The 25,313-nt window shown below is 41.9% G+C and overlaps 1 protein-coding gene across 7 annotated transcripts in view; it reads right to left on the reverse strand.

The window, feature by feature from the left end:
* Positions 1–190: 190 nt before the first annotated feature.
* Positions 191–25,313, reverse strand: part of MIA3 (MIA SH3 domain ER export factor 3) — a 28,842-nt gene continuing 3,719 nt past the window's right edge. Inside the window, exons 3-29 of one of the 7 annotated variants that reach the window (XM_074579056.1) lie at positions 22,566–22,652; positions 18,589–21,532; positions 17,377–17,661; positions 15,166–15,275; positions 13,753–13,884; positions 12,458–12,479; positions 10,321–10,409; positions 10,089–10,166; positions 9,885–9,995; positions 8,967–9,038; positions 8,649–8,753; positions 7,431–7,553; positions 7,197–7,320; positions 6,320–6,375; positions 6,148–6,238; positions 5,878–6,016; positions 4,083–4,184; positions 3,912–3,972; positions 3,752–3,787; positions 3,593–3,660; positions 3,204–3,301; positions 2,956–3,087; positions 2,699–2,767; positions 2,496–2,572; positions 2,281–2,352; positions 1,468–1,624; positions 191–1,091 (exon numbers count right to left, since the gene is read on the reverse strand). In XM_074579056.1, the coding sequence (XP_074435157.1) occupies positions 757–1,091; positions 1,468–1,624; positions 2,281–2,352; positions 2,496–2,572; positions 2,699–2,767; positions 2,956–3,087; positions 3,204–3,301; positions 3,593–3,660; positions 3,752–3,787; positions 3,912–3,972; positions 4,083–4,184; positions 5,878–6,016; positions 6,148–6,238; positions 6,320–6,375; positions 7,197–7,320; positions 7,431–7,553; positions 8,649–8,753; positions 8,967–9,038; positions 9,885–9,995; positions 10,089–10,166; positions 10,321–10,409; positions 12,458–12,479; positions 13,753–13,884; positions 15,166–15,275; positions 17,377–17,661; positions 18,589–21,532; positions 22,566–22,652 (5,775 nt within the window). In that variant the 3' untranslated portion in view covers positions 191–756. The remainder of the gene's footprint in view (positions 1,092–1,467; positions 1,625–2,280; positions 2,353–2,495; positions 2,573–2,698; positions 2,768–2,955; positions 3,088–3,203; positions 3,302–3,592; positions 3,661–3,751; positions 3,788–3,911; positions 3,973–4,082; positions 4,185–5,877; positions 6,017–6,147; positions 6,239–6,319; positions 6,376–7,196; positions 7,321–7,430; positions 7,554–8,648; positions 8,754–8,966; positions 9,039–9,884; positions 9,996–10,088; positions 10,167–10,320; positions 10,410–12,457; positions 12,480–13,752; positions 13,885–15,165; positions 15,276–17,376; positions 17,662–18,588; positions 21,533–22,565; positions 22,653–25,313) is intronic. The other 6 variants (XM_074579051.1, XM_074579053.1, XM_074579052.1 and 3 more) reach the window with 6 other exon arrangements.

Here is a 25,313-nt window from a genome sequence, read left to right on the forward strand (position 1 = left end):
CCTCATTATGTGAAGCAAGTCCGTAACATGCCAAACTAGTTCAGTGTGAGGGCAACACACTCATTAATCTTGCAGCAGCAGTTATTCAGCCTTGATTCAATTCCTGAACTTGGTCACAGCTGTAGCACCCTCTGGTTAGATTACTGAACCAATGTCCTTTCTGAACAAAAAATGGCACTGAAACAAAGCCTTCAGGGTTTAGCAAAAGGAATTTTGCTTTTTATTATAACTTTCCTTTGAATACAGTGTCATTTGTGCTTCTGATCTCTGACCAGACATCTTTCTTAAAATAAAAAAAGAACCACCTCACAGTCCTCGTGTAAACCCCTGGCCTACAATAACTGCAGCTTAATGATGTGATGGAGAAGGCAGGTAGGATAGCATTTTACTTAAAAATTATTTCCACAGGAAATGATTTGATTTACATTTTTCACGAAATTAGTTCATTCACCAACTGGTTACAGAGGCTACATTTAATTAAAACTAGCCACACAGGTACTTCCTTTCTATTGCACGTTTAGAGTAGGTTCAAGTCCATCACAAAAAGGTTCTTGCAGCCCAAGGGGATGGATGAGTTTAAGGTGATCATAAATGCACATAAGATGTCTGTAGCAATTGGATAAAAATTAATCCCGCAAAAGCTGAAATATACTGAAATGAGACAAATGGCTTCCAACAGAGAACCATTTCCTAAAATCCTGACTGCAGGAAGTGCACTAGAGTCCATTCCGTTGAGCTGCTGACCGGAGGCTGCAGTTAGGGTTTCTGCGCTGGAGGCTGTGTGTAGTCCTTTGAGCCTGCTGGGGGTGGTGGTGGCGGAGGGCCTGCCGGGTAGTCTCTAGGTCCCGACGGAGGCAAGTCTCTGTTGGGAGAAGGCGTATAGTCTCTTGAACCAGGTGGGGGTAGCCGTGGGCCTGGAGGATAATCTCTTGGGCCAGGAGGACCTAGAGGTCGAAAAGGAGGGTGCCCACGTCCATAGCCTCTTGGATCTGGAGGAGGTGGTAGCGGGCCAGGAGGCAGATCTCTCATTCCTAAGGGCGGGCCAGGTAGGAAGTCTCTTGCAGCTGGAGGTGGCAAGGGAGCACCGCGAACTAGAAGGAAAGGAAAACACAGAGTCAAATGACACCTTGCTTTAACCTAAATGGTGAAGCTCCTGACTTGTTCCTTATATTTTGGAGCAGCTCTGAGGTGGGTCACTGTCACATGCAGACTTCACAGGCCATGTATTACATTCTAGTGACTTTTAGCTGCCGGTTTCCATTTGAGACTAAACAAGGAAAAATCACCTTGGCACTAAGGAGGCTTGAAACAACCCACTTGTCCCAGTTTACTAAGCAAGACAGCTCGACTCCATGAAGGGTGGGGAAGGTGAGTGCTAACGGCTGGCAGATCTCCATTCTGCAGCAGGCTTCCAAGAAGCACGGTGGGAAAAGCTTAAGCTTCAGCATGCAGCAATGCTACTTTTACCTAGGGGCACAGGAAGAGGTCGAGGCCCAAAGTGCCCACGGAGAGGAGCTGGTGGTGGTCCATAGCGAACAGGCGGTGGAGGCGGAGGTCCCATCACTGGGGAGGTCATCATAGGTGTCCCAGGGAAAGACGGTGGGCCTTTGGGACTAGGATTAGCCTGTGCAGGATTAGGTTAATACTTCAGCATGGTACTCACTGCATCAGAGAAGTACTGACACTGCTGAACACCACAACCGCTTGCCCAAAGGCCAAGAGGTGGGAGAAGTTGGGGGGGCGGGGGGGGAGGAGGGGCAGAGAAAAACCACAGCCCAAAACACATTAACTGAGTAGAAAGTAGGGAAAGTTCCTGCACCATCATTGTCCCTTCACCCAGAACACTGCTTGCACTACCAAGGAGTGAGTGCTTAGTGTACTTTCTGAGATGACAAGTTTTCCTTAGCTAAAGCTGTACTAGAGAAAAGTTCAATCCCTTTTGAAATGTCCTCAGTGAACACCCCTTTAGTAAAGGGCCTGGCACCTTGAATTACATCTGGAATTGTCCTTAAATACCACAGGTAAGCCAGCTTCTTAGGATTACTGTGGTAGTCACTCCAAAGTGTTTGCCTGCAATCCTTAACAAGAAAGATCTCATTTCCTCAATTCCATAAAAACCAGACCGCAACTGTTCATCATTAGAGAAACCTTTTGAGACAGAGGTACAAGCCCTTGGTTAGTTTTGCAGAGCATTTTGTTATTTAGCAGTTCAGAACACCAAGCCTGTTATTCCTCTCCATCAAAGCAGAGTAACACCATATTCAGCCTCTGAATACTCACTGTAGCTGGTTCAATAGATGAAGGTGAATCAGTAGTTACACAGGGGGCTTCAGACTCTTTGGGAGAGGGTTGCTTTTTTTTTTTTTTGGACAGCAAATAAGGATAGTGACAGGATATAGACAAGACAGAACATGATACAGTTAAAGAAGCAGCAGGAAGTACAGTGAATCACGTATTAGAAACGCTTCCTGAAGGCTGGGGGTTTTTCTGCTTACCACTCCATCCATTGCTGTGGAAGGGGAGGAGGTTCTTGGCCCACCACTGATCAGGGAAGCTACAGCAGGCCCGAGATCTGTAAAGAGAGCCACAAGTGCACGTCTTACTGTGCTTGGAGTAAGGAATGTGGTTTTTAAATTACATTTCTGAAGTGAAAAAATAGCTGAATAAGTTGCAGTTGGTTGCAGGCCACATAACTCACCAGGAACAGACATCCTTCCAGGTAACTCTGGTGGCCTTCGTGGAGCAGGGGGCCCATCTACCACCGTACCTTCAGGGAAACAAGAACCGCAGAGATCCAAATCAACACGTGCCTAAGCTATTTCTATTTTTTCTTTAAAAACCAACCACTCATCTGTATCAATACCTAACACTATCCCTAGAACCAAGGTCAGACCTTAGCATTCTTGGGTTTGTAGCATAAGAGAGTTATCACAGAAGGGAAGCTTCACTGCTTACCAAATTCACCTCTTGAGCCTTCCCTTCGAGGAGCAGAAAGGGGCCGTGCAGGAACTTCTATCATCTGTGTCGGTGACGGATTTCCTCCACTCACAGGTGACGGGCCAAAAGAGCCATCTCTGCTTAAAGGCCCTAAGCCAAAGAAGGAAATCCCACTTCATTTACTTTTCTACAATTTATCATAGCCTTATTTTTTTAGGATATACTGACTCAAAGACACAAAATTTGGGAGAAATAGCAGCATTTACCTCGTCGCGGTGGGACCTGGCGATCAGGTCTGCCTGGAGTTGGCTTTACAATTAACGGTCTTTGAAGCATGACAATTTTTTGGTTTACTTCTATTAATCTAATTTTTAAAAAAATAAAGATTATTTTATTAGTCAAACAATACATGTGAGTTACATTTGTTATAATGTAACAAGGCAAACTGCATTGTAAAATGTTACAGCTTTCACCAAGAAATCTTATTTTTACCATCAAACAGTTTAATAGTAGTTTAAAATTAGTAACTCAAATATGCACTGCACATTCTGAGCAAGCGGCCTAACTCAGCACCTTGCACTGTTTGAGTTCCTTCTTTCCCCAGCAACGGGCAGCACGTTCAAAGAGCAATAAAAATGGTCTGTACCGTACTTACTTTTGTCGCAGGTTGGCTGCTTCTCTTTTTTCTTCAGCCAGAGCTCTCTCAGCAGAGCGGGCAATAAGCTATTAGGGAAAATTTTGCCAACTGCATTAATGGCACCAAGCTGAAGTCAAATACAAACTGTTTGAATCTGCAAAAGAAGAATGTTCTTACCCAATTGTCATGTGCCTTTTTCTCATGAGCAGCAATCTGAGAAGCAAAAAAGTGGTTTTAGTTTATTTTGTCCAACTAGTAGTATTTCCAATAACTCACTACAGAGCATTGGAATGCTGCAGTAAAAGGTGACACAATAACCAGCAAGCAAGAAGTTTACCTGGTTTTTGTAAGATCTCTCTGTTTTTTGCAATTCTTCTTCCATATCTTGTATCCTTTGCCTGTACAAAAGGAAAAAGAGGGGAAGGAGAGAGGTTTAAATGAATTTTCTTCAATAGCTGAAAATAAAGGGAAAAAAAAAAAAAAAACAGTCTTCAGAAAATGAAGTTACTTGTAAACTTTCACTTCCTCAATGGCCAGCACGGCTTTTTCATCTGCAGCAGACAATTTCTGCTCCTTCTCCTGACGTTCGTACTCTTCCTGGGTTAGTTTTCTGTATAGAGGGAAAAAAAACATCACACCACCATATATTCCGCCATCCTACATCTACTACAACTCAAAATGAAGGTACTGCCCTGCTAAGAATAGTGATACCAGAATCTATAATAATGTGTGAGAATACAGAAAGAGGATATAAAGAGATTTTTATATTTAAGAGACAGAAATACTGTCCTTTGAAAGCAACAGACAAAGCCTTTGTGTATAAAACCTGAAAATTAAGGACATAGAGTTGACTGGAAAGTTCTGTCAGCATCTGACAGATGAAGATTTATCAGAATCTAACAACTGCAGACAGTTCACCTCTTCGCATCCTGTAATTTACTTACTAATTCTACAGATGCTAATCCCAATTTACAATGGTACAAACAAGGAAATATGAAGAACTGACATCTAACCAAGCGCAACAAGAGAAATGATCGCGTAGTGAAAAAGGGGGAATTTAGGGCTCAGATGATAAACACATTTAATAGTCATCAACTGTGTGGAAAGAAGCTTTTTTCTAAGTATTCTCCATACCAATTTATTACATGACCAATTTCTACAGTCTTTTTATAACCTCATGGTTCACTAATTTTTTTAATTTTTGACATTTTTTTGGAGGTATCTAATATGCCCATAATGTGTTCCTAACTTACAAGAGCAATCCCACAAAACTGGAACTATTAAACTAGTAGTCAGTTCAACATAATCTATTTCCTTGGCTACATGTAGAAATGGTTTTCCAGAAAAAAAATTGCAGGAAGTCCTTAATTCTAATCAAGTAGTAGTAACAGGCAGTGTAACTTCCTAACACTTTTGGAAGGAACAGAAATCTTTCAGAGAGGTCAAGAGGAAGTTTTCTTGAAAGGTGGGCTATCCTTCACCTCTCCATTATGTGTTTCCTACACCTGGATCCTGAAGTTATGAGGTCAGACAGTTTCACTACCAAGGTGCTGTGTAGCCTCAATCCCTTTGCTTGTTCCAGCCCTGTGCTTCCCCAACCGACACACTTGAACTGTAGAACTTTCAATTCCTTCTCCACCACAATTTCAGCTTTCCTACAGGAATTTAGCAAAAAACGTTCCTGAATCTATCTCAAATTTTCCCCACAAAATTGAGATGGTATTACAGACGTTTCAGTAAGTAAATAAATGAATAAATAAATGAGGAATGAACACAGATACAGAACTAGTTCTTCACTGCCAGCAATTCATTTATCTCAGCTGCTGCCATGAACTCAGCCTTAAATTAGCCCTTTGAGAATCCAAAAAGCTCACAAGGCTAAAATGCTAAGTTTCTATATTATGAAAATTAGACTCAATGAACTGAGATCAGAATAACTGAAACAAATCTTAATGCCTGCTATATTCTCCCTGACATTTCTGGACGATGTGACAGGGCACCTACAGAATTTGCAGACCAAGCCACACATCACCCCTCTCCCAAAAGTGTTTTGTTGTTTGTTGGTTTGTTTTTTTCAGTAGTAGAGGGCAATATCGTGTATGCAAAGTGACAGTCTTTTTAGAATCTCTGGAATGGTGGAAAAAGTGAAAAAAGGGGGTACTAGCTTCAACCATACTGAAAAAGTAATCATCACCTTTCATTCCAAAGACAACTTAAAATTATTTGATCCTTCTGAGCAAACAGCATTTGGATAGTGGCTGTGATACAATACACTATGTTGTGGAAGAGTAATGGAGGCTTACTTCTGGAGTGCCATCTCCTTCTGCTGGTAAAGTTCACCAAGAATCTCCACTTTCTGCTGTAGCGTTTTGCATTCATTTTCCAGTCGAGTTTTGGCTGACTGGAGCGAACAGGAGTCATGTTCTAATTTTTTTATTTGCTCTGTTGGAGAAGCAAAGGTAGGTGAGGAAGCTGAAGGAACTTGCATTGAGAATCATTATGCTACTTAAACTCTGTTTCTTTTTAAGCCACAAACAGCATTTCATCTTAAGCAATTCTTTTGCTAAACCTACCTTCCAGCTCATGTCTTGCTGTTACTTCATCGCTCAGTTTGGACTGCAGAAGATTTCTGTCTTCTTCAACTATGGATAACATAGTTTTTACCTGAAAAGAGGAGCAGAGAGTTTATGATCTTCGGCATAGCAGTAATGTGCCTGCATTTATTAGATATTTTGTGCAGCATACCCTGGAGACATCCATCATCTGCTTAATTTGAGTCTTCATCTTCTCATTCTCATTATCTAGAAGAGAAAAATACAATGGTTTTCCCTGTTTCTTAACCCCAATTTCCTGGACCCTACAGCCGTTAAAAATAATACTCCCTACACTTTAATCTAGAATAGGTCTGCTTATGTGGTTGGAAAAAAAAAAAAAATAAAGAAAAAATTTTTAAGAAGAGGAAAGAGTGGGATATGGGGAACAAAGCACAATAGCAATTCCATAACCAGCACAACAAAACTATTAATTTATTCCAAAAAGCACTCAGAAGATTCCTAGATTCCTTCTTGTCACTTCTTCTAGCCCATAATGTGGGAATTTCCAGCCCACATACACAGTATGGTTAGACAAAAAAAAAAAAAAAAAAAAAAAAAAAAAAAGTCTTCAAAACCACAAAACCAGAGATGTAGCAAATACAACATCAGGAATGACAAGCCTCTTGAGTAGTTCTGAAAACATCTACCTAAATTAGTTATCTATCTGGAAGTGAGCACAATACTCATTAAAAATTCATATTAAAAATAAATGCCGCAAAACAACAAAGCTAAGATTCTCAGCTTTTGGAAGGCTCTTAATTACTAACCTTTATACGTAATCTTTAAAACTATGTCATTACACTTACAATATACCTAAAATGTAATCCAAAAGCAATTATTGGCCTTTTTAACCGTTTCTCACTTCAGTTAGTTTGGAGATATTTTGTGTGAGGATTAAAGCTGGCAGTCTCTTAACCCACGGGCAGCTACATGCATAGATTGTTGTTCCCCATGCAACATGACATGAACACACCATCACACAAGCTTTAGCCACTGGGCATACCAGCCAGCAGGTAGGATTACTGTACCTGGCAACTCTCCATTGGCCAGATCCTCCCCTGTGCTCCATTCAGGCCCTTCACCATCCTTTTTGGCCTCAGGTGCCGAATCCATGTCGAGCTGCTTCAGCTGCATAATGCAGTTAGTTAAAACCTAGTAATGAAATCAAAGGTTCATTGAAGAATAGTTCTGCATTTTGTCAAGTATTTCAAAGTATTTTACAATGCGTAATATTTAAAGCAAGCTTGTTATAAAGAACCTACTTCAATTTCATTTTCCTTGTAGGCAAGCGCTTCTTCTATGTCCTTCTGAGATTTCTGATACAGTTTGATCTGCTCACTGAGCTCACTATGTCTCTCACTCCAACCTTCAGCTTCTTTTAGCAGCTGTATGAAGCACCAAGGCAAGATGATTACTTGTTTTATTTTTAGTATCAGAGCATATGTAATTAAAGTCTATTTTACTGCCAGCTCTAGTGATAACTGATCAGCACAGATCACAGATAAAGGATAGACTGCACAGTTATCACACTCATCACTAGAGTAGAACTCATCAGTGGTAGAACCAGATGCTGGGAATCTTTCTGCAATTTATATTATTTGGCGTTTTTATAAATTTGACATTTTTCCAGCTAATATCCCAACATCAGAACCAAACTCCTCAAACTCTTCAGAATGAGGAATTAGTTGCAGTCCAGAGGTAATCAAACTGCATTCCTTAAAAGGGCATCTACTGCATATCTGTCTTCTTTCTCCATATATTTACAGTTATCTGTAAAAGAACTGCCATGGCATTTCAGGGCTAAAGGTCCTCCCCACTTAGTTTAGCTTTTTGGCAATTTTTTACCATTACTTAGAATCACAGAATCATCTAGGTTGGAAGGGATCTTTAAGATCATCGAGTCCAACCATTAACCTAACACTGCCAAAACCACCACTAAACCACGTCCCTCAGCACCACGTCTGCTCATCTTTAAAATGCCTCCAGGGAAAGTGATACCACCACTTCCCTAGGCAGCCTGTTCCAATGTTTGATAACCCTTTCGGTGAAGACATTTTTCCTAATGTTCATCCTAAACCTCCCCTGGCACAACTTGAGGCCATTTCATCTTGTCCTATCGCTTGTTACTTGTGAGAAGAGACCGACCCCCACCTCGCTACAACCTCCTTTCAGTCCTGAGTCCAATCTCCTGATCACGAAGTGACCACCACATCAGCACAGGCTTTCTGTGAAGCTGCTGCCAAAAACTGAATCACTGGAACTGGCAAAGCTTTCATACTGAAGACATGTGGCTCACCTGCACAAAAAGGCTGTGCAGGCAGGCACAGTGGTTTAAATTTTGTCTTGATAATTTGAAATAAGAATTCTGACGCATTAAGAAAACAGAGACATGCTGAAGTTATACTCAAGAAAACTAGGAGTAAAGCCTCAATATTTAATTCAAAAGAGAAATAAAGTTGCCTGGCCTGAGCATAACTTACTTGCTCCTTGCTCTTTTTTAGCCTAGCGTTCTCTTCCTGCACATGATGAAGCTCAGACTTCACTTTTTCTTCGCTTAGTTTAGCTTCATTAAGGGCTATCTGCACCTACATATGAAACAAAAAGGAACAAAAAAGACAAAGTCAAATGTAATGGAGCAAGAGCTACATAGTACATGGTAACCGAAAAGAAAAAGGTATATATGCACAAACAACTTGCAGTCTTCCAGCTAGCATTTTCGATTACGTCCTAGATACAAATTTTCCTGGTACATGAACCTGTACCTGTGACTGTTAAAGAGGGTGTAGATAATGCTTTACCTCCGAAAGCTCTACAGAATGCACACTGATAGCCTCTTGAAGTTTCTCCAAGGACTTCTGCGTTTCAGAGATCTATGTAAGAAAAACTTAAGTGGTGACTTTGTATTAGCCTGGTACATGCCTTAGCCCAAGTGTGTAATTACGTTACCTATATATTTTGGAAGCATAAAACAAAAGTCAAAACACCAACAAATTTCCATTTAGAGCAGCCATTAGATTAGCAGCAACACAGCACTGCCTTATCAGCAAGGCAAGGACTAGAAACACACAACATGAACTCTGCCTGTCCGTGATTGGAAAAGTTCCCTGTACACCTGCACAGTCTAGAGTGAAAGTACCACATGCTGCTGTCATTAGCAACAACCTTTGATCAAAACAACACCAATGAACTTGTTGGAGCTTACCATTATTACAGAAAATTAGGCTTAAGGGGAAAAAAAAAAAAGGGGGGGGAGGGGGAATAAACTGAAAAAAAAAACCCAACCAAAAAACGTCTGCACAAATAGAATGAGGGGCAGCTTAGAGACCTTCACACTTACTGTAGAACTAGATGCTTCCTCTAAGTACAAGAAAACGGCTCTTATCAACCTGAAACCTTCAGTCCTCAGTGTTAAGGAACTTCCTGGCTCTGGCTAGGAAGTGTTAGACTAGCCCGTGACTTGAGTATATCCATTTATGTGTGAAAACACATAACCACACAAGTTCATGAAGACCTTATTAAAAAAAATAAAATACAATCAATAGATTCTGCCTCTTGAGCTTGGGATGAACCTGAAATTTCGTTTCAGTTCTCTTTACTTGAGATGGTTCATCTTGTTTGCTCTACCTGTCTCCCTCTGTTCACCCATTAGGTTGCAACCAGCTTTTAGGGCACATTAAGTTAAGGACAACATAAGACATAGGCCTGATTGCTCTTACTTTGTTCTGTTTCTTCTCATTCTTTTTTCTCTCTGTTTCAAGCATTGTGCGCAGATTTTTTACTTTGTCATCTAGCTGACGATTTTCTTCTTCCAGTCCCTTGACAGTGTCCTTAAAAAAAAAAAAAAAGTAGATGACCACCTAAAGCAAGCTATTTTACTGATGTTTTTGCTTTCAGTACAAAGACAGTTAACTGTTTCTTACCTTAAGCTCTGCAGTTTCATCAGAGAGAATGTCTTTTTGTTCTCGGGCCACTTTCACAGATTCCTTCGCTTCTTTTATCTAAGCACAGAAACAACCAAACAGAACTGAGGGAACTGTCGACATAATACTCATTAAGAACAGAAAATAAGTATATATTAGCTGTTGCACTGACTGTGTAATTAAACCAGTAACAGAAAATTAGGAAGCAAAGGACAAGAACCTAGTACACTACCTTTTGATCATATTCTGAAATCTTTTCTAAGATTTCTGTTTTTTCTTGCAGAAGGTTTTTAATCTTTTCAGCAAGCTGCTTTTCAGTCACTAGGAAGAAAAAGAAAGTTTACAGTAACTGCACTTCATATCCAGGGGTGGGAAAAAAAAAAATAAATCAGAGCTATCATTACTATCACATTAGGGCACATTTTCAAGCAAGGCCTAAAGCATAAATCAGGATCGCGTTAATTCCCTAGCAGTCAGCCTGCAGGATTCTAAGCATCTCCAGCTTTCATTTAAAGTTAGGATTGAAAACAAGACAGTAAAGCATTGAGCACTGACACAAAGCATATAGCTCTTGCACCAACTTCACAGAAGCTGGTCAGAGAACACATAGTAGAGCAGAGTAAAGAGCTCACTACACACAGATGAGGTATGTTCAAGGGAAGAACTGGCAGTGAGAACATCAGCAGTCTCAGACTGCTGCTGTGACCCTCAGGGAGATGCAACACCTTCCCTAACAACCACTTCTTCCTACTGAATTGAAACTGAATGTTTGGTCAGCACAGATAATAGGATGAAAGCTCTGAAAGACCTACTGGAAACAGAAAAGAGACTGTCAGCTAGTAGTCAGCATCAGTAAGCCTCAAGGAACTGCACCGCTTTCCAACAGACCTCGAAAGGGCTGTGACCCAGCAATAGTTCTTCAGGCATGCATTTGTTTCTCAACCTAAACGAGTTGCCAACCAACCCTTAGGATTCAACAAAAATCATTAACATACTTAAATTATTATTGCAAATTAATTTAAAGACCATCCAATTGTCAATATTTTTCAAGTCGTAAACCACCCCTGTATTTGAACACCCCAAGCCCCATTTGCCTCACAGCAAATCCTGCAGCACAAACAGGAAGCACTGGTTGTTCCAACTGCATCCCACAGGGCCAAATTGCAACTGCTACTCCTCCCTCCCCTCCCACATGAGGGCTTCTGGGCCAGAAAGCCCTTCCTGCTCTGGGGAGGGGAGGGCCAACAAGCAACTGCTGAGGTACAAGACAGTTCTCAGCAGTTTAAGGGGTGCAAGAACCCCCCTGTATTAGCTTGGTCTCCCAATTTTACTACCATCATGAAGAGTGGATAATAGATTTTATCTCTGTGACTCCACTGTTAATATTCCTCTATTTTGCATAAAGATTTTAAGTATATCTATTTGTTCTTAGCTTTAGTACTTTTATTCTGTATCATATAGAAGAGTATTTTTGGGGAAAAAAGAGAGTATTAGACCCATGTTCCTCATTTTTTTGGGGTGGGCTGCTGAGTAATTTCTACACCACCAATATCAATGTTTTTCCCCCTCCAACAACAATTGTTTTGCAGTATAGAAATCACTTTACTGATCTAAGGGCTTTTTTTTAGCTCATCAATTCTGCATTAATTGTATAGGAGGAAACAGCAGTATAACTACAATGAAACTAGAGAGGAATGACTGAGGAGCATGGTCTGTGTGAAAGAAAGAGGCAGAGATTCACATGAAGACAATTTTTCATATTTTTGTTTTGTATTCAATTATGAATTTCAGCAATCACCCACTTTGAATTCTATTTCTTTTCAATTCAGTAAAACTTCAATTTTATATACTTGAAGCTGGAGAAATACTCTTGTAAAAAGCAACGTGCTAGCCACAGGAATATCTGCATGTTTAGGCCTACATTTAGAAAGTCTCTTTGCAACTGCACCGCAGTCAGTTTCAGGCTCCCCTCAATCCAAAAAGACAAGAGGAACTAGCTACTGCTTTCTGTGAGAAGCAACAAGCAAAAGCAGATCCACTGGTAATCAGAAAACCAAAACAAACTCTGTCCCACTGCCATCATACCAGTAAACCAATGGATCACATTTATGTTGAACAAGGTGGGGCTTTTCCTGGACCTTTAATTTGCAGGTACGAGTTGCATTGTTTCTCCCAGTCAAAGCATTATCAAAAGCAAAACTGAAATCCTCAGACTGAAATATCATCTACCAGCCTAGTTTACACCATAACCCCAGAATTAGCATTCTCTTTCAAAGGGAATGAAGATGAATACTTGTTCCTCTGAAACCATCTTCAAAACTTTTACATGCCTAAGCATCAAGTACACTGAAAAGCACAGAGAAACTTACCTTGATATATTCTACTCTTTACCTACAGAAGAAATAAATAATAAAAAAATATAATTAGCCATATAAACTGCTAAGTGAAAAATGCTATTAGTTTTCCCCATAGAAAAAAGTCACCACTTATACACGGACTAAAGAACCATATAGAAAACACATCTAACATTGCCAACAAGAGTGTTGAATAACACTACAAACAAGCTTAAGCTGTTTTCTAATAAAAGCTTCTAGGTTAATTCCCTGTCCTGGAGCCTTAGTAAACGTCTGTTTACCCAGTCACTAAAAGGATAGCAGTAACTGCCCACATCCAATTTGCAACAAAGAAAATGAAACCATTTTGCATCAAACAACAGCGATGAACTCGCAAACACAAAAAAACCCACTTGCATTCCAGTTCTGATCCTTTTAAAGCAATGTATGTTTACGTGACACTTGCTCATTTTGAAAGTAACACCTTTAAAGGAGAATTTCAGAAGCTTTCTTTTTATGCTGTTATATAAATGCTATTTTACATTTGAAACTGACCTAGTATATTCAATTTCAAACCTAAGCAATGAAAAAAAACCCTATCAGTTTTTATATTTAGTATTTATTACAGATAATATTTAGTATTAATTTATTTTTCTCAAGCAAAAATGAAGTATTCTACAGACTTCCAGAACACATCATCACTGAATTGGACAGCTGTAAAATAAACTGCCCCATTTGATTTTCATCTATCAGTTCCCAAGGAGATGCATGGCTATACTTCAGAGCTAGTGATGGTATTTTTCTTGCACAGGAAGTTATCCACGTAGAAAACAGGGGGAAAATACAGAGTGAGGAGCAGAGCGGGGAAGGAGCTCTCCAGTGAGAATATCAGGTGTTTAGGATCCTAAATAAGGCACCTAGAAGCAACTGGACAATATGACGGGAGCAGGGGGATTAACTGCTTGTTTTGGAGATAGTCAGCAACAGGCTTGAGCACATGGAAGGCTTCTCATTTCAAAGATATGCTGACCCTTTCCTTGGCCTTCTTGATTTATATCATACTCCCTTATTTTGCCTTCAGAACTGACCCTTTCTAAAAAGTCTTCAATTAATAGCCTAAAGGAAATGCTTCTTAGCTTGAAGAAAATTACAACTTACTTTAGCTATTAAGCCCAGCATTTAGTTCACATTAACACTCTAAAAGTAAAAAGTAAAACCATGAAAGACTACATATTGCTTTTGACCCAGGTAATGCTGAAACAGTTTAACCATACAAAAGACCGCACAGTAAGTGAAATATCAGCAGGCTCGCAACCATAAAGTGTACTCACTGAAAGGCAGGTTCTCCAGAAAATTATAGCAAACGTGGCAATTCCCACTAAGGCAGTGATAATAATAGGCTCCCATGGAAGTCCATGGAAATCAGGCCCAGGACGAATTTCCTCAGGCAGAGTAGCGACCAACTGAAAACCAACAACATTGACAACTATGAATATGTTTTCATTAAATACTGAGGCAAAATAAGAAGTCTGCCAAACGCTTTTACTCCTCTCATAAAACCAGAGAAGCATCTAGAGCTTTCTTGCAGTTTTTCTGTAAACTGAAAATCGAAAATGAAGAAAACCACAAAGCAGCTTGAACCTTGCATTTCAACTCAAAAGTCTGAGTATCTGGAAGACACCTGACAGTAACAACCTCTTGGCAAAGAGCAGCTACACCAAAATAAGCTGATACACGCATCCTGCGTTACACAGGACTACATTATTTGATCTGTTTCCAAATAAAGCTATAAGGATGGAAAAATATAGGATAAAACCCCACAAACCAGCTTTACATCTGGATGTTGGTAACAATCCAGTAAAAATGGCTCAGATCTTTTCCTTGCTGTCACCCTGGTCACAGGGTCATATGTGTCTCGTCATACGTCTCTCTGAAAGCCAGAGAGCACCAACTGCCTGAAAAAAGCTGTGAATATACCTGGTACAGATTACAAGGCTGATACCAACATGGCACTGGGAAAATAAACTGTAGGAGACACACAGAAACCCCTGCCTTCTCCCTGGCCGCAACTGGCAGAAGCGTGACATTGAGGCCACACGCTTCCCCCCCGCAGAGCCCAACCTCGGGGCGAGCTGGTGTTTTCGCAGGCACCCTCTCCGCCGGGGTGCCGGGGAAAGGCGAGAGGCCGGGCAGCCACCCCCTGCAGGCGCTGAGGCCGCCAGACGCCTCCGCTCCCGCAGGGCTGCCCCACATCGCCGGGCGGGGCGGGGGGGAGGAGGGCCGAGGAAAAACAGCCCCTTGGCGACAGCAGGGAGGCGAATCCCCTCAGGGACAGGGAGCCACGTCCGCCTCGGCCCGTCTCCCTCGGAGGTTGGGTCACTTGGGGCGCCGCGTCTCCCGGTTTGGACCGGTGGGGCCCCTTCCGCCACCTGTCACGGCCAACGGCCGTTAACGGCTACGAACAGCCAACAGACCCGCCCTCCCTCTTCCCCACCCCACCCCCCGCCACCCCACCCGCGCACCTGCAGCAGCCGCCCCGCCGGGGGCTCCGCCAGGCGCGCGCCGCCACCGCCGCCCGCGGGCTCCATGGCGGCGCGAGCCAACTTCCACGCACACGTCAGCCCAGAGTGACACCCCCGCCCCCCCCCCCCCGCCCCGGCCCCGCGCCGCCTCGCGCGCGCGTACGTCATCGCCGCGCGCCGCCGCCACCCGCATGCGCCGGCGCCGCCATCTCCGCCACTCACCTGCCGCAGCAGCTGCCGAGCCGCCGGCGCCGCCTGACCCAGGACTCCCCGTGAGGCGGCGTCTGCCTCCGGCCCGCGTCCTACCGGCCGCCCGGCCTCCTCCTCGGGGCCTGGAGCGAGAGAGGGAGAGGAGAGAGGGGTTACCCGACTGAGCGGCCCGCGCCCGCCGCAGCGGGGCCTGCTGACAGGGGAGGGCTGCAGTGGCCGCTTCTGCCACCGTACCCCCAGGCACCCCCGCGGTTTCTGCGGCACAGAATGGTTTAGGTTGGAAGGGACCTTAAAGATCATCTCGTTCCAACCCCCCTGCCCTGGGCAGGGACACCTCCCACCAGACCAGGCTGCTCAAAGCCCCATCCTGCCTGGCCTGGAACACCTCCAGGGATGGGGCAGCCACAGCTTCTCTGGGCAACCTGGGCCAGTGTCTCACCACTCTAATACCTAATCTAAATCTCCCCTCTTCCAGTTTAAAACCATTACCCCTCGTCCTGTCACTGCAAGATTTCAGATTACAGTCACCAGTTCTCCAGAGCATTGAAAAAAAGAGGCAAAAGTCCTTTACAAAGGATAGCGATATTCCATGGGCCGCTTTAGAAAAGGTAGCACAGAGAGGTAGACAGACAAAATCACTTCGCCAAGCCTGCCTCAGACAGAGCACATGCAGCTCCTACAGCAGCAAGTCAAACAACAACAACAAAAAGCACACACTCTTCAATTCCTCTTCAAATCAATAAACCATCATCTTCTCATAAGTTTACAGCACTGCTAGTATGGCATAAGCTCTCTTAATTGCTAGAGAAAGATCTGTCTTTAAGGATCCCGGAACACCACAAGTGAGCTGAGGTGACTGTATCCATACCAGAGCAGAGCATACTGTAACGGAATAATATGTCCGTTAAAAACTCATCTGCATTAAATATTCATTTGTGTTTTACCAGTAATTATTTAATTAAAAAAAAATTAGGAATAATCATATTTTCTTGCAAAGAAAAATAGTCCAAAAATTATATTTGACCTATAAATGCCACCACATAAATGACAACCACCTTTACTTTCATCCTGATCTGAATCCTGCCTCCTCCTCTCACTGCTACTGTTGCCATGAATGCAGGTTAGCAGATCTAAATAACCACCTGCCCAGCCTGATGTTACATTGTGGAACAGCTTCTTTGACCAGCACTTCTACAAACGTTTGCCATTTTTCCTCAGCACTTCTAGCAGTCCACATAGGAATGCCTGCCAAACAGCATTTAACCACAATTAAGGAAGGAATGGAAGATGGTCTAAAATACAACCAAACATCCGACGGCTTAACCACGTAAGTAATCCACCAGCCATTTAAAATTCATTAAGTGTCTTTGCATTCAAGCTAAAGCTTCCCACAGAACTGAGAAGCTGCTCAAAAGTGTGTAGTTATGGGGATGGTACAGTACCTCCATAGCATACAAAAACGAAGGAAGATGTGCCTGAATTTTGTCTAAACGCTCAGTGAAACCTGTTTTATTGAGCGTAATCAGAGGTGAATGCAGAACAGCAAAGCTGAGCTTAGCACCGAGAATGGAGTCAAAGGTAGTTTAATGCCAACACAGAGCTGGGGAAGATGACAGTAATGGGATCCCTCCTTGGGATAACTACCAGTAAGCACACTTGCTCCAGAGGGAGAAGGGCCTCAGAGGAACAGAGTCAAACATTCCTCCTACGACAACAAACACCTTAGCCAGAAATTACTGAACTGCTTGAGGGAAGCTACACTCCATCTTTCCGGGAAAGTAATATAGCCCAGAGTCACAGGTTAAGAAGAGCAAGAAGAGAGCGCGCATGATTCAATAGCCTTAGGTTAGACTGTCAGTCCCCCTGCAAGACGGAGAAAACCTGGGCTGATGGTACATTTCCAGTGATTTCTGCTCTTTATCCACTACCATCCTGAGACACAGTCCACCAGCCCGAGCACAGAGCTCTGACTATGACACTTACAGGAAAATTTTTATTATTTCTATAGTGCAAAAAGGTAGTAGAAAAACCTCTCTGTCGGGATGAGTGGTAGCGAAACAATACTGCCACTAGAGGGACTCTTAGGGATCAGTGAAAGCCACTAGGATTACAGCAACATACAATCAAAATACTAGCAAAAACGTTGGTATTGGCCTAAAACCCATTCAGCCATGCTCCTCTTAAAGAGCAAAAGAACAGAATAACCCACTTCCAAAAGGTTACCTGCAGCAGCGTCTTCCCTGGCACTCTGTCCAGAATCAATTGACCCAAAGGAAGTATCTTCCAGCACCGATCCTCTTTCACTATCATACCCTTCTTCAGCTTCTCTACTGTCCGACAAGTTATCCTCTTCATGCTCAGGTGGAATATTAACAGCCCTCTCCTCCTTCTTCTCAATAGGCTGTTCCGGCCTCTCATCTTCAAGCTGCTGAAATTTCTGGTTGCTCTCATCAACGGCATTTGGGTTTCTGATGGAAACTCTGTCATATTCAGCCTGTTTTGCGCCATCTATGACAGAGGGGGAGATAATTAAGCACTGAGCTAATGTATATTTCTTACCTATGGCTGCCTCCAGTGAAAAATACTGCATTTGACAAAGCTTTCTTGACACTTAAAAACTTCAGCTTGTGTACCGCTTCCAATATATTCTCAATCAACTTTCAGTAACATCTAATTAAATGTTTATATGGTATTTATGCAAGGTATCAACCACTGACCTTGCAATGAAATATTGCAAGGTGAAATATTTTCAGCATTCGTGACTTTATCCATACTTATCATGCACTACTGTGAAAGTAGCCTTGCTAAGACCACGTTTTACCACCTTGCACATTAATTGGAAAAAACAGCAAGTTTGCAGCAGACTCTACCACTAGTTCTTCCCCCGTCAAAGGAGCTGTTTGTTGACTATTTCTGCTTACACGCTCTTTTATGAATGTGGGCAAAAATTAGATGATAGGGACACCTGAGATTTTATGTGGATGGATTGAGTACCTGAACTTTGCATAAATCACTGGATCTCTCATACTTAGGTGCTAGCTAGTTCAGGAAAAAGAGACTGCTCTAAACCCTCTAGAAAATTCAGCACATCAGTGTATCTGAATCCCTGTTTCTTGAGAGGGGGAGGTATAGACATGACCTGAATGGCTCCTTCTAACCATATCCATGCACGGGTCCCACTTTCTTGCACAGAACCTGGCCTATAAGAACAGACATGCTGAGCTCAACATTTTCTCTCAGGATTTGTCCCTGGAACACCCATCACAATGCCAAAATTATGCATTAACAATAAGCAAAATCCCAGCGGACGCCACAGGGTGTCTTTCAATTCTGCTCCCTCACCCTCTTCTTAAAGCTCCTCTAGGTTACATAGTGTTGTCTGAGATAGGGTTTTACTTCCTTTTCATCTACTTATTAAATAGTTTAACATCCTACCTTGAACGTGCAGCTGATCATCTTCCAGTTCTGGAATAGATGCAAGTGGGACACTCTCACTAGCAGATGAATATTTACTCCTTAAAGAATATATTAATTCTTGAATATCATCCATCAGTGCGCTCTCCTCATCATACAAATCCATCTCTCTCACCACCTCCTCTTTATTTTCTGCCACTCTGGAATCCAGAATTTTTCCCACAACATCCATAATGCTTGATTCTGAAAACTCAAGTATCTGGTCCAAGGCTTTTTCTATATCTTCATTATTATGGCTTGCCTTCCGAGCAAGCTCCATCTCTACCTTCATGTCGTGAAACATGGCTTCTATCCTAACCACGTGTTGGAGCCCGAGGTACTTTTGTAGACGGATTACACGCTTTTCATCAAGAAAATCTCTCATTATCGTGAGCCGCTTCACAGACTCACTGAAGCCTGTTGCAGTGTCATTTGTGGCTGCTGAGCTGTCAGCAGGGCTGGGGAAATGTGCAGATTGCTGGTGGTCGTTTCTTGTATGCTCTAAATTTTGCACCTCCTCTGAGTCTTTCTGTGAAACGCCCTCCGGGAGATGATCTTTCCTTTGGTAAAAGTCATTGCTGTCTTCCGTGTCAGGAAATTGGAAATTATGTTCTTCCACAGCTGATGGTTCCTCAGCTTCAGAAGACTCCTCATCATCTTCCATGACACGTTCCATCTCATCCAATTTAGCATGTTCACTCACTGGTACATCAGCCTCTTTGTTCCCAGTCTCACTTGCACCTTGCATGCTGATTGGTTTTTTAGCCTCCTTAGAAAACGGGTTTGTTTCCTCTCCCGTTTCGTAAGTAGGATTTGCAGTTACTGAAACAGCTTCGCCTAGTACTTCTAATTCGGGGTTTGTACTTTTGACATCTAGTTTATCATCCTGTACGTTTGCAGCCCTTGCTTGCAACAGCTTTGCACTTGCAGCATTCTCATCTTCCAGTAGCTCTTCCTCTACTTGTTTCATGTCAGGGTTGTCTTCATCATCTGGCTCTTCAGATTGGAATTCTGGTGTTAGTGTCCTTTCTTTAGCTAAATTTGTGCCAAGATTTCCATCTGAATCTGTATCCTCAGTACGAGCAGTTCCTTGCTGAGTAAGATTCTCTCCATTAGTATTCTGTGTAGTGCTTTTTGATTTTTCTTCAGGGGAGCTTTTCTCAATGCTTTCTTCAAATACTGTCATCTTGCCAAGATTTCTTGAAAGCTCTTCTTTCACATCTGCCTCTGAATACTCAGTCTCATTTTCCCATGGCCTAGGTTGCTCAACAGCTCCTCTGTGGCTTGGGGCTCCCTCCCCTGCAGGGGTTTCTTTCAAGTTTCTCCTTTTTATTTCAGGTTCTTTGGGAAGCGAGGTGGTTTTTTGATTTTCACGATCAGTGACCCCTGTTTGTTTCAAATCTTCATGTCTCAGAAGTTCTTTCTCCACAATAGGCATTCCATGTTCCAGTTTCTCTTTCAAGATGGCAGTATCTCCTAAGTCACTTTGAGATGCATTTTTTACTTCTTCCACTGGTTTGGCTGGAACATCAACAGAAGGCTTGTTCTCAGCTCTTACTTTCTCCTTTGTTTTCTCCCATAGCTCTTTGTGCTTTAAATCACTTTCCAAGACCTCTTCCAAGATGTCATCCTCAAACTTTTTCTCATCTTTCTCTATCTGAGCAAGTGGCACTCTTTCTGGACTTCTGTTGGTATGACCAACAGGTGGTTTTAAAGCATCTTCCTTGCTTTTAACAAATGATTTGGACTCCAGATCATCTCCCAGATTAGGCAAAACATGAGGATCAGGCACAGCCATACTCTTCAGCTTGTCAGTATGTGGCTCAGTTCCATCAACCATGAGCTGCTCTTCAAACTGTTCAGTTGTGTTTGTTTTTTCTTTTGAACCCAGATCACCTGTACCCACAGGCTCCTTTCTAAGGAGTTCTTTGGAGAGATCCTCAGGTTGAGTTGATGCTGGTGCTTCTCTTTTACTAATTAGCATCACCTCATCCTGTTTCTCTTTTGTTTGTTTAGATTCAGACCTGTCCACACTTACACTATCACCTGACTTCTTGCTCTTACTGAAGGCATCCTTAAGAATTAATGCATCTGAATCGAGTTCTTCCTTATTGTCTCTTTGGTTATTTAGCTCTGTAGCACCCTTCGCATCTTCATCAGGTTCATGATTTTGTGACTCAATGTCATTGCTTTCATCGTCCTCTGAATCCACTGGGGATGTAGTTTCTTCCTCTGCTGTAAAAGACAGCAAAGGGATTTCTTCAGACTGATCTGCAAAGTCTGACTCCTCTGCATCATGAGCATTAATGCTCAAATCTTCATCAAAATCATCTTCCAGCGATGTAACAAGGCGAGTCACTTCATCATCCGATACAACAGCATCAGCAGTTGAGCCATATTTTGTTTTCAAGTTTGCAGAAAGCTCTCTGTTTAAAAGTGTATAGGCATTGACTTCTTCATTCTCTTTGTCAAGTGGACTGGCTTCACCCTGAGGAATACTAGTGTTTTTGGTATTTTCACTTTCTAGCCCTTTAAGTTTCCCATGTAGCATTCCTTTCAAGTGCTCATGTGCAATTTGATCTCCCTGAGAGTTTTCTTCGTGACTACTGTCACTGGAGTCTCCCCCAGTGTTTTCAGTTCCTTCTGTAAGAGAACTGTCTACTTCCTCTGTCATGGCGAGGGCTTCCTTGTCTTCTTCCGTGCTTAGTGCAAGACCGTCTGTCTCCAAAGCATCAAGGGACTTTACCGTATCGACCTTTTCAATCTCCACATCCCTCTCAATTCCTTCAGCTGGTTTTGTCCCTGGATCACTTGGTTCAGTTTCCCCCTCATTTGCTATCGTCTCTTGTAATGACTTCAAAAGCTCATCCACATTATAATTATCAAAATCATCCCTTCCGCCATCAAAGCAAACAAAGTCTGTTTCCTGAAATGAAAAACAATATGTAGTCACAAATATTATTTTATTTATTACAGTGATGAGACAAAATCCATTGGGTTGGTTAGAGAGAGATGCAGCAGCAAAGTAAATTACATTAATTGTGCAGAATTAACCCCTTGAATCCTTAACCAAAAGCCTCTTTGAAATCAGTGGAAGTTTTGCCTAATGACTATTAAAAGGCTCTTAAAGGACTCATAAAAAGCTTACGGCTTAGCTCCTTCAAAGACCTCCTAGTGAGGACTAAACTGAAAGTCAGCAATAGAGTTGATAGTATTATACTTTACTCATCACATATATCCTGAATTAACAAATCTATTGCTGAATGCCAGTGAGGAGAAGAAAAACGTCACTAAGCTTGTTTGTCCCAATCTCTTTCAACTGGTCTTTCCTCAAATGACCAAGTCATCCAAGCTGGAGCTGCCTGTCACGCAATTTCTGAAAAATAAATTAAACAGCATTGTAAGCCACTGAATACCATTTCATACGGGTCTGAAGCTGCAACCACAAGCAGGCCTTACTCGCACAACCCTGGAGTTACTAGCTATTAGCGCATGAAAGCCACTTACCTGTGTAAGGGTTGAAACCGATTCTAGAATTAAAGGGCTATGAGAGTGTATCAGGTTTTGTTTGCTTCTGATAATACTTTACAATTCTAAAGTTCTAAAGTTTGTGAAAAGAAAGAATTCTGAATACATACCGAACAGACTATGCACGAGCCAGCTAGCAGCATTTCTTGAGCTCAATCCAAACATATTTTGTTAAAAGAAAAGCAGAATATTCAAGAAAAGAAAGATCGCTGCCCATTTTGGGCTGACGCTTACACACCCATCCACATACATAGCTACACAAACATACCACCCCCCGACATATGTGTGCGTCTCTGCACACGTGTAGCTGCTTAGTAACAAAAGGTAACTAAGGATCACTGATATTCCCATTCTACTCCTCAGGGATTTTACTGAATGCGAGGTAAGACACAGTAAGCACCCCAATCAAAAAAATAACAAAGACGACTTACATCTGTTGGTAACTCTAGCTCCTCATTGGAATAATTATGATTTATTTCAAGTAAATCCTTTGGAAAATATCCAAAATCGCTTCCAACCTGCCAGAAAACAAACACAAGCAAACAAAAAGCACTAAAAAAGCTTTCGAAATCATGTGACTATGTTACAATGCTAATTACAGACACTAATAACAAACACATCAAACTCGTTCTCAAGTATTTCTAAATGAAGTTTAAGACGGTGAATAAAGGAAAAAGGGTAGCGACGCCTTGTTTATGCAAGAGTTTTCGTTGAGGTATTATACTTAGATTTCACACCATCTTTGTGAACTTGGGCAGTTTTACTGTTCATGTGTTAAAGCCTGACTTATGACAAATTACTAGGAGAGTTGGGAGTGAAGCCCAACCATTCTGGCTCACGTGCTTTAACTGCTGTTGTGCGCTCTCACTGGCACCACATATGCCTCAAGTATTCTCTCAAGTAGTAAGCAGAAGAGGATCTTTGACTAAGAAGATTTACATCCACACACAATATTATAGCCTGAAATACGCTCACTTTGTAGCTTAAGGAAAAAAAAAAATTCTTAGAGCAGATTTTAGGAAAACGCAAAATTGTACCTGAGGTAAAAAAATCTTATTTTAAAACCTGTGTGGAAAATCCAGCCCCTCTGCAAATGCATTGTTGCTCTTCAGTGACTAATAGGAGCAAAAATCAGTTGCAGATGGCTCTTTTCAAGCAAGTAAACGTGCTAAACCAAGGCAAACAGTGGAAGACAAGAATCTCTCTTATCGCTGGCTGGATAAGATCTACACAGTAATGCTCTCACTTGAGACTTCTGACAACAGCTGTCAAGAAGCCAATATTAATAGCATGCTATCACTACACAGATTAGATAATCCAGGCAATTGCAGCCTGGTGGACACACCTAGAAAGGTACAGAGTTCCTAGACAACCAAAATATCTGAAGGGAAAAAAAAGAAGTGTTGGTCATTTCCTCAATGTTTTGTTATAGGCGGAAGATGACAATTGCCAGTTTTCTTGAAAAGTTTATTTGGGAAGAGCTAGTTATGTCAAAATAATTAGGGACATAAAGACATAGGCATCGTTGCATTGATATCACCGAAACAGGCTCACCTCACCTGAAGTTTTCTGGATTTACAATGGCATTAAAAAAAAGGAATATCATATCCAGTAAAAAATATATACCAATACCTTTTTTATCTTGTTATACAAGCAAAGTAAGCACCGTTACATTATGGGGCTTCTTTTTAGCTATTTCTCATTCAAATCTTACCTTCCTTAGTTGAGAACTCTGTAGTTAGTTATACATTAAAAATAATGATCTATTACCTCCCCACCTTTTGTAAATACATAGATACTCTCTTATGGAAAAGAGATAATGTATGCAGGTATATTATTGGGAATTATTTGGAATGGGAAATTAAACTAGACAAGTCAAATTAAAAGCCTGTCCTTGTGCAGTATACTACACTTTTATGCTAAATTGGCCTGTTTCTCTCTACAAACTTCCATTCCAGTTTTAAATGATCTTTCCGAAAACAAAAGCCAAAGCTTCAAAGTAGCCTCCTTATAGACTAATCTCTGTGACTACCATTATAATTAGGCATCACAATTTGAAACTCATTTAGTGTAATCCAAGCTGCTGACCATACAAGTCCTCTGCAGTGACCCAGTTTGCCACTTATGTGGTTTATGAGCCATATGGGATCCGCACGCCCAAAATTTCATCTACTCCTCTCCCTACAAGTCCTCTCTTGTAAGGGAAAAAATGCCTCATTGTGCAAATAAAGGCAACATTCTTCATTCTCTACAGACACAACAGAGGAAAAGCATTATGAATGCCAAGTAAATAAGGGAGAAAAAAGTGCATCCTTCATTTCCACTGCCTTCCTATAGATAAAATGCCGTGGGTGGACGAAAGACAAAGCTGCGTGTACAGCATCTGTCCCCACCAGTGCCCACATGCGACAGCCAGCTGCGGCAGATTCACCGACCACCACTGACCAAGATGCCAGACCCTCACAGCACCTACCTCAGCAACAGAAAACAGAGAGTTGGGAAAGAAAATGTTCAAATGCTTTTAATCTTAAAGCCCACGTCCCTAAAGCACAGGCATCACAGGTACCTAAAACTGCAGAATGATGCTCCAAGAAGAGTTGGTTTGGTCTGCTGAGCGCTGGCATTGTTAAGAAAACTCAGAAACAATAGAAAAAATTCCATGATCCTCTGGGTCCTCCAGACATACTCTGTCTTCCTGTGTTACGTTAAATTTACTGCTTGTGTCTTCGTTTTTATTACCTTATGCATAAGATTTCAAAACAAAACAAATAAACCTCAACAACCACCGACCCAAAAAAGCCACGATCTGCAGCCAAGTCCATTTCCAGAAATAGTTCTCTCAACCTTGAATCAAAGGAATAAAGTTTGCCATAAGATAAAATAATAATCTTCTGTGGCAATAATTTTAAAGTGTCTTTGCTAAAATGTTTCATTAAAAAGCAGCAATTTTTTTACTTGGAATTATCTGAAGTAGTTCTGGAGCCTGCTAAGGAAGAGGGCAGAGTGCAGGAGAAATGTATAGGAGGGAAGTTTACATCACACAACTTGATCATATAAACAATGTGAGGTGGATGCTGAAGAAGAAACTAGTTGTAGAGCTGGACACAGTGCACTGGACAACGAGAATACCAGATGCGCACCACCTTTCGGCTTTTGGAAAAAATCAAGTATTTTCCTGG

This window comes from Larus michahellis, chromosome 3, assembly GCF_964199755.1.
Source record: "Larus michahellis chromosome 3, bLarMic1.1, whole genome shotgun sequence".
In the NCBI taxonomy this organism is placed as follows: domain Eukaryota; kingdom Metazoa; phylum Chordata; class Aves; order Charadriiformes; family Laridae; genus Larus; species Larus michahellis.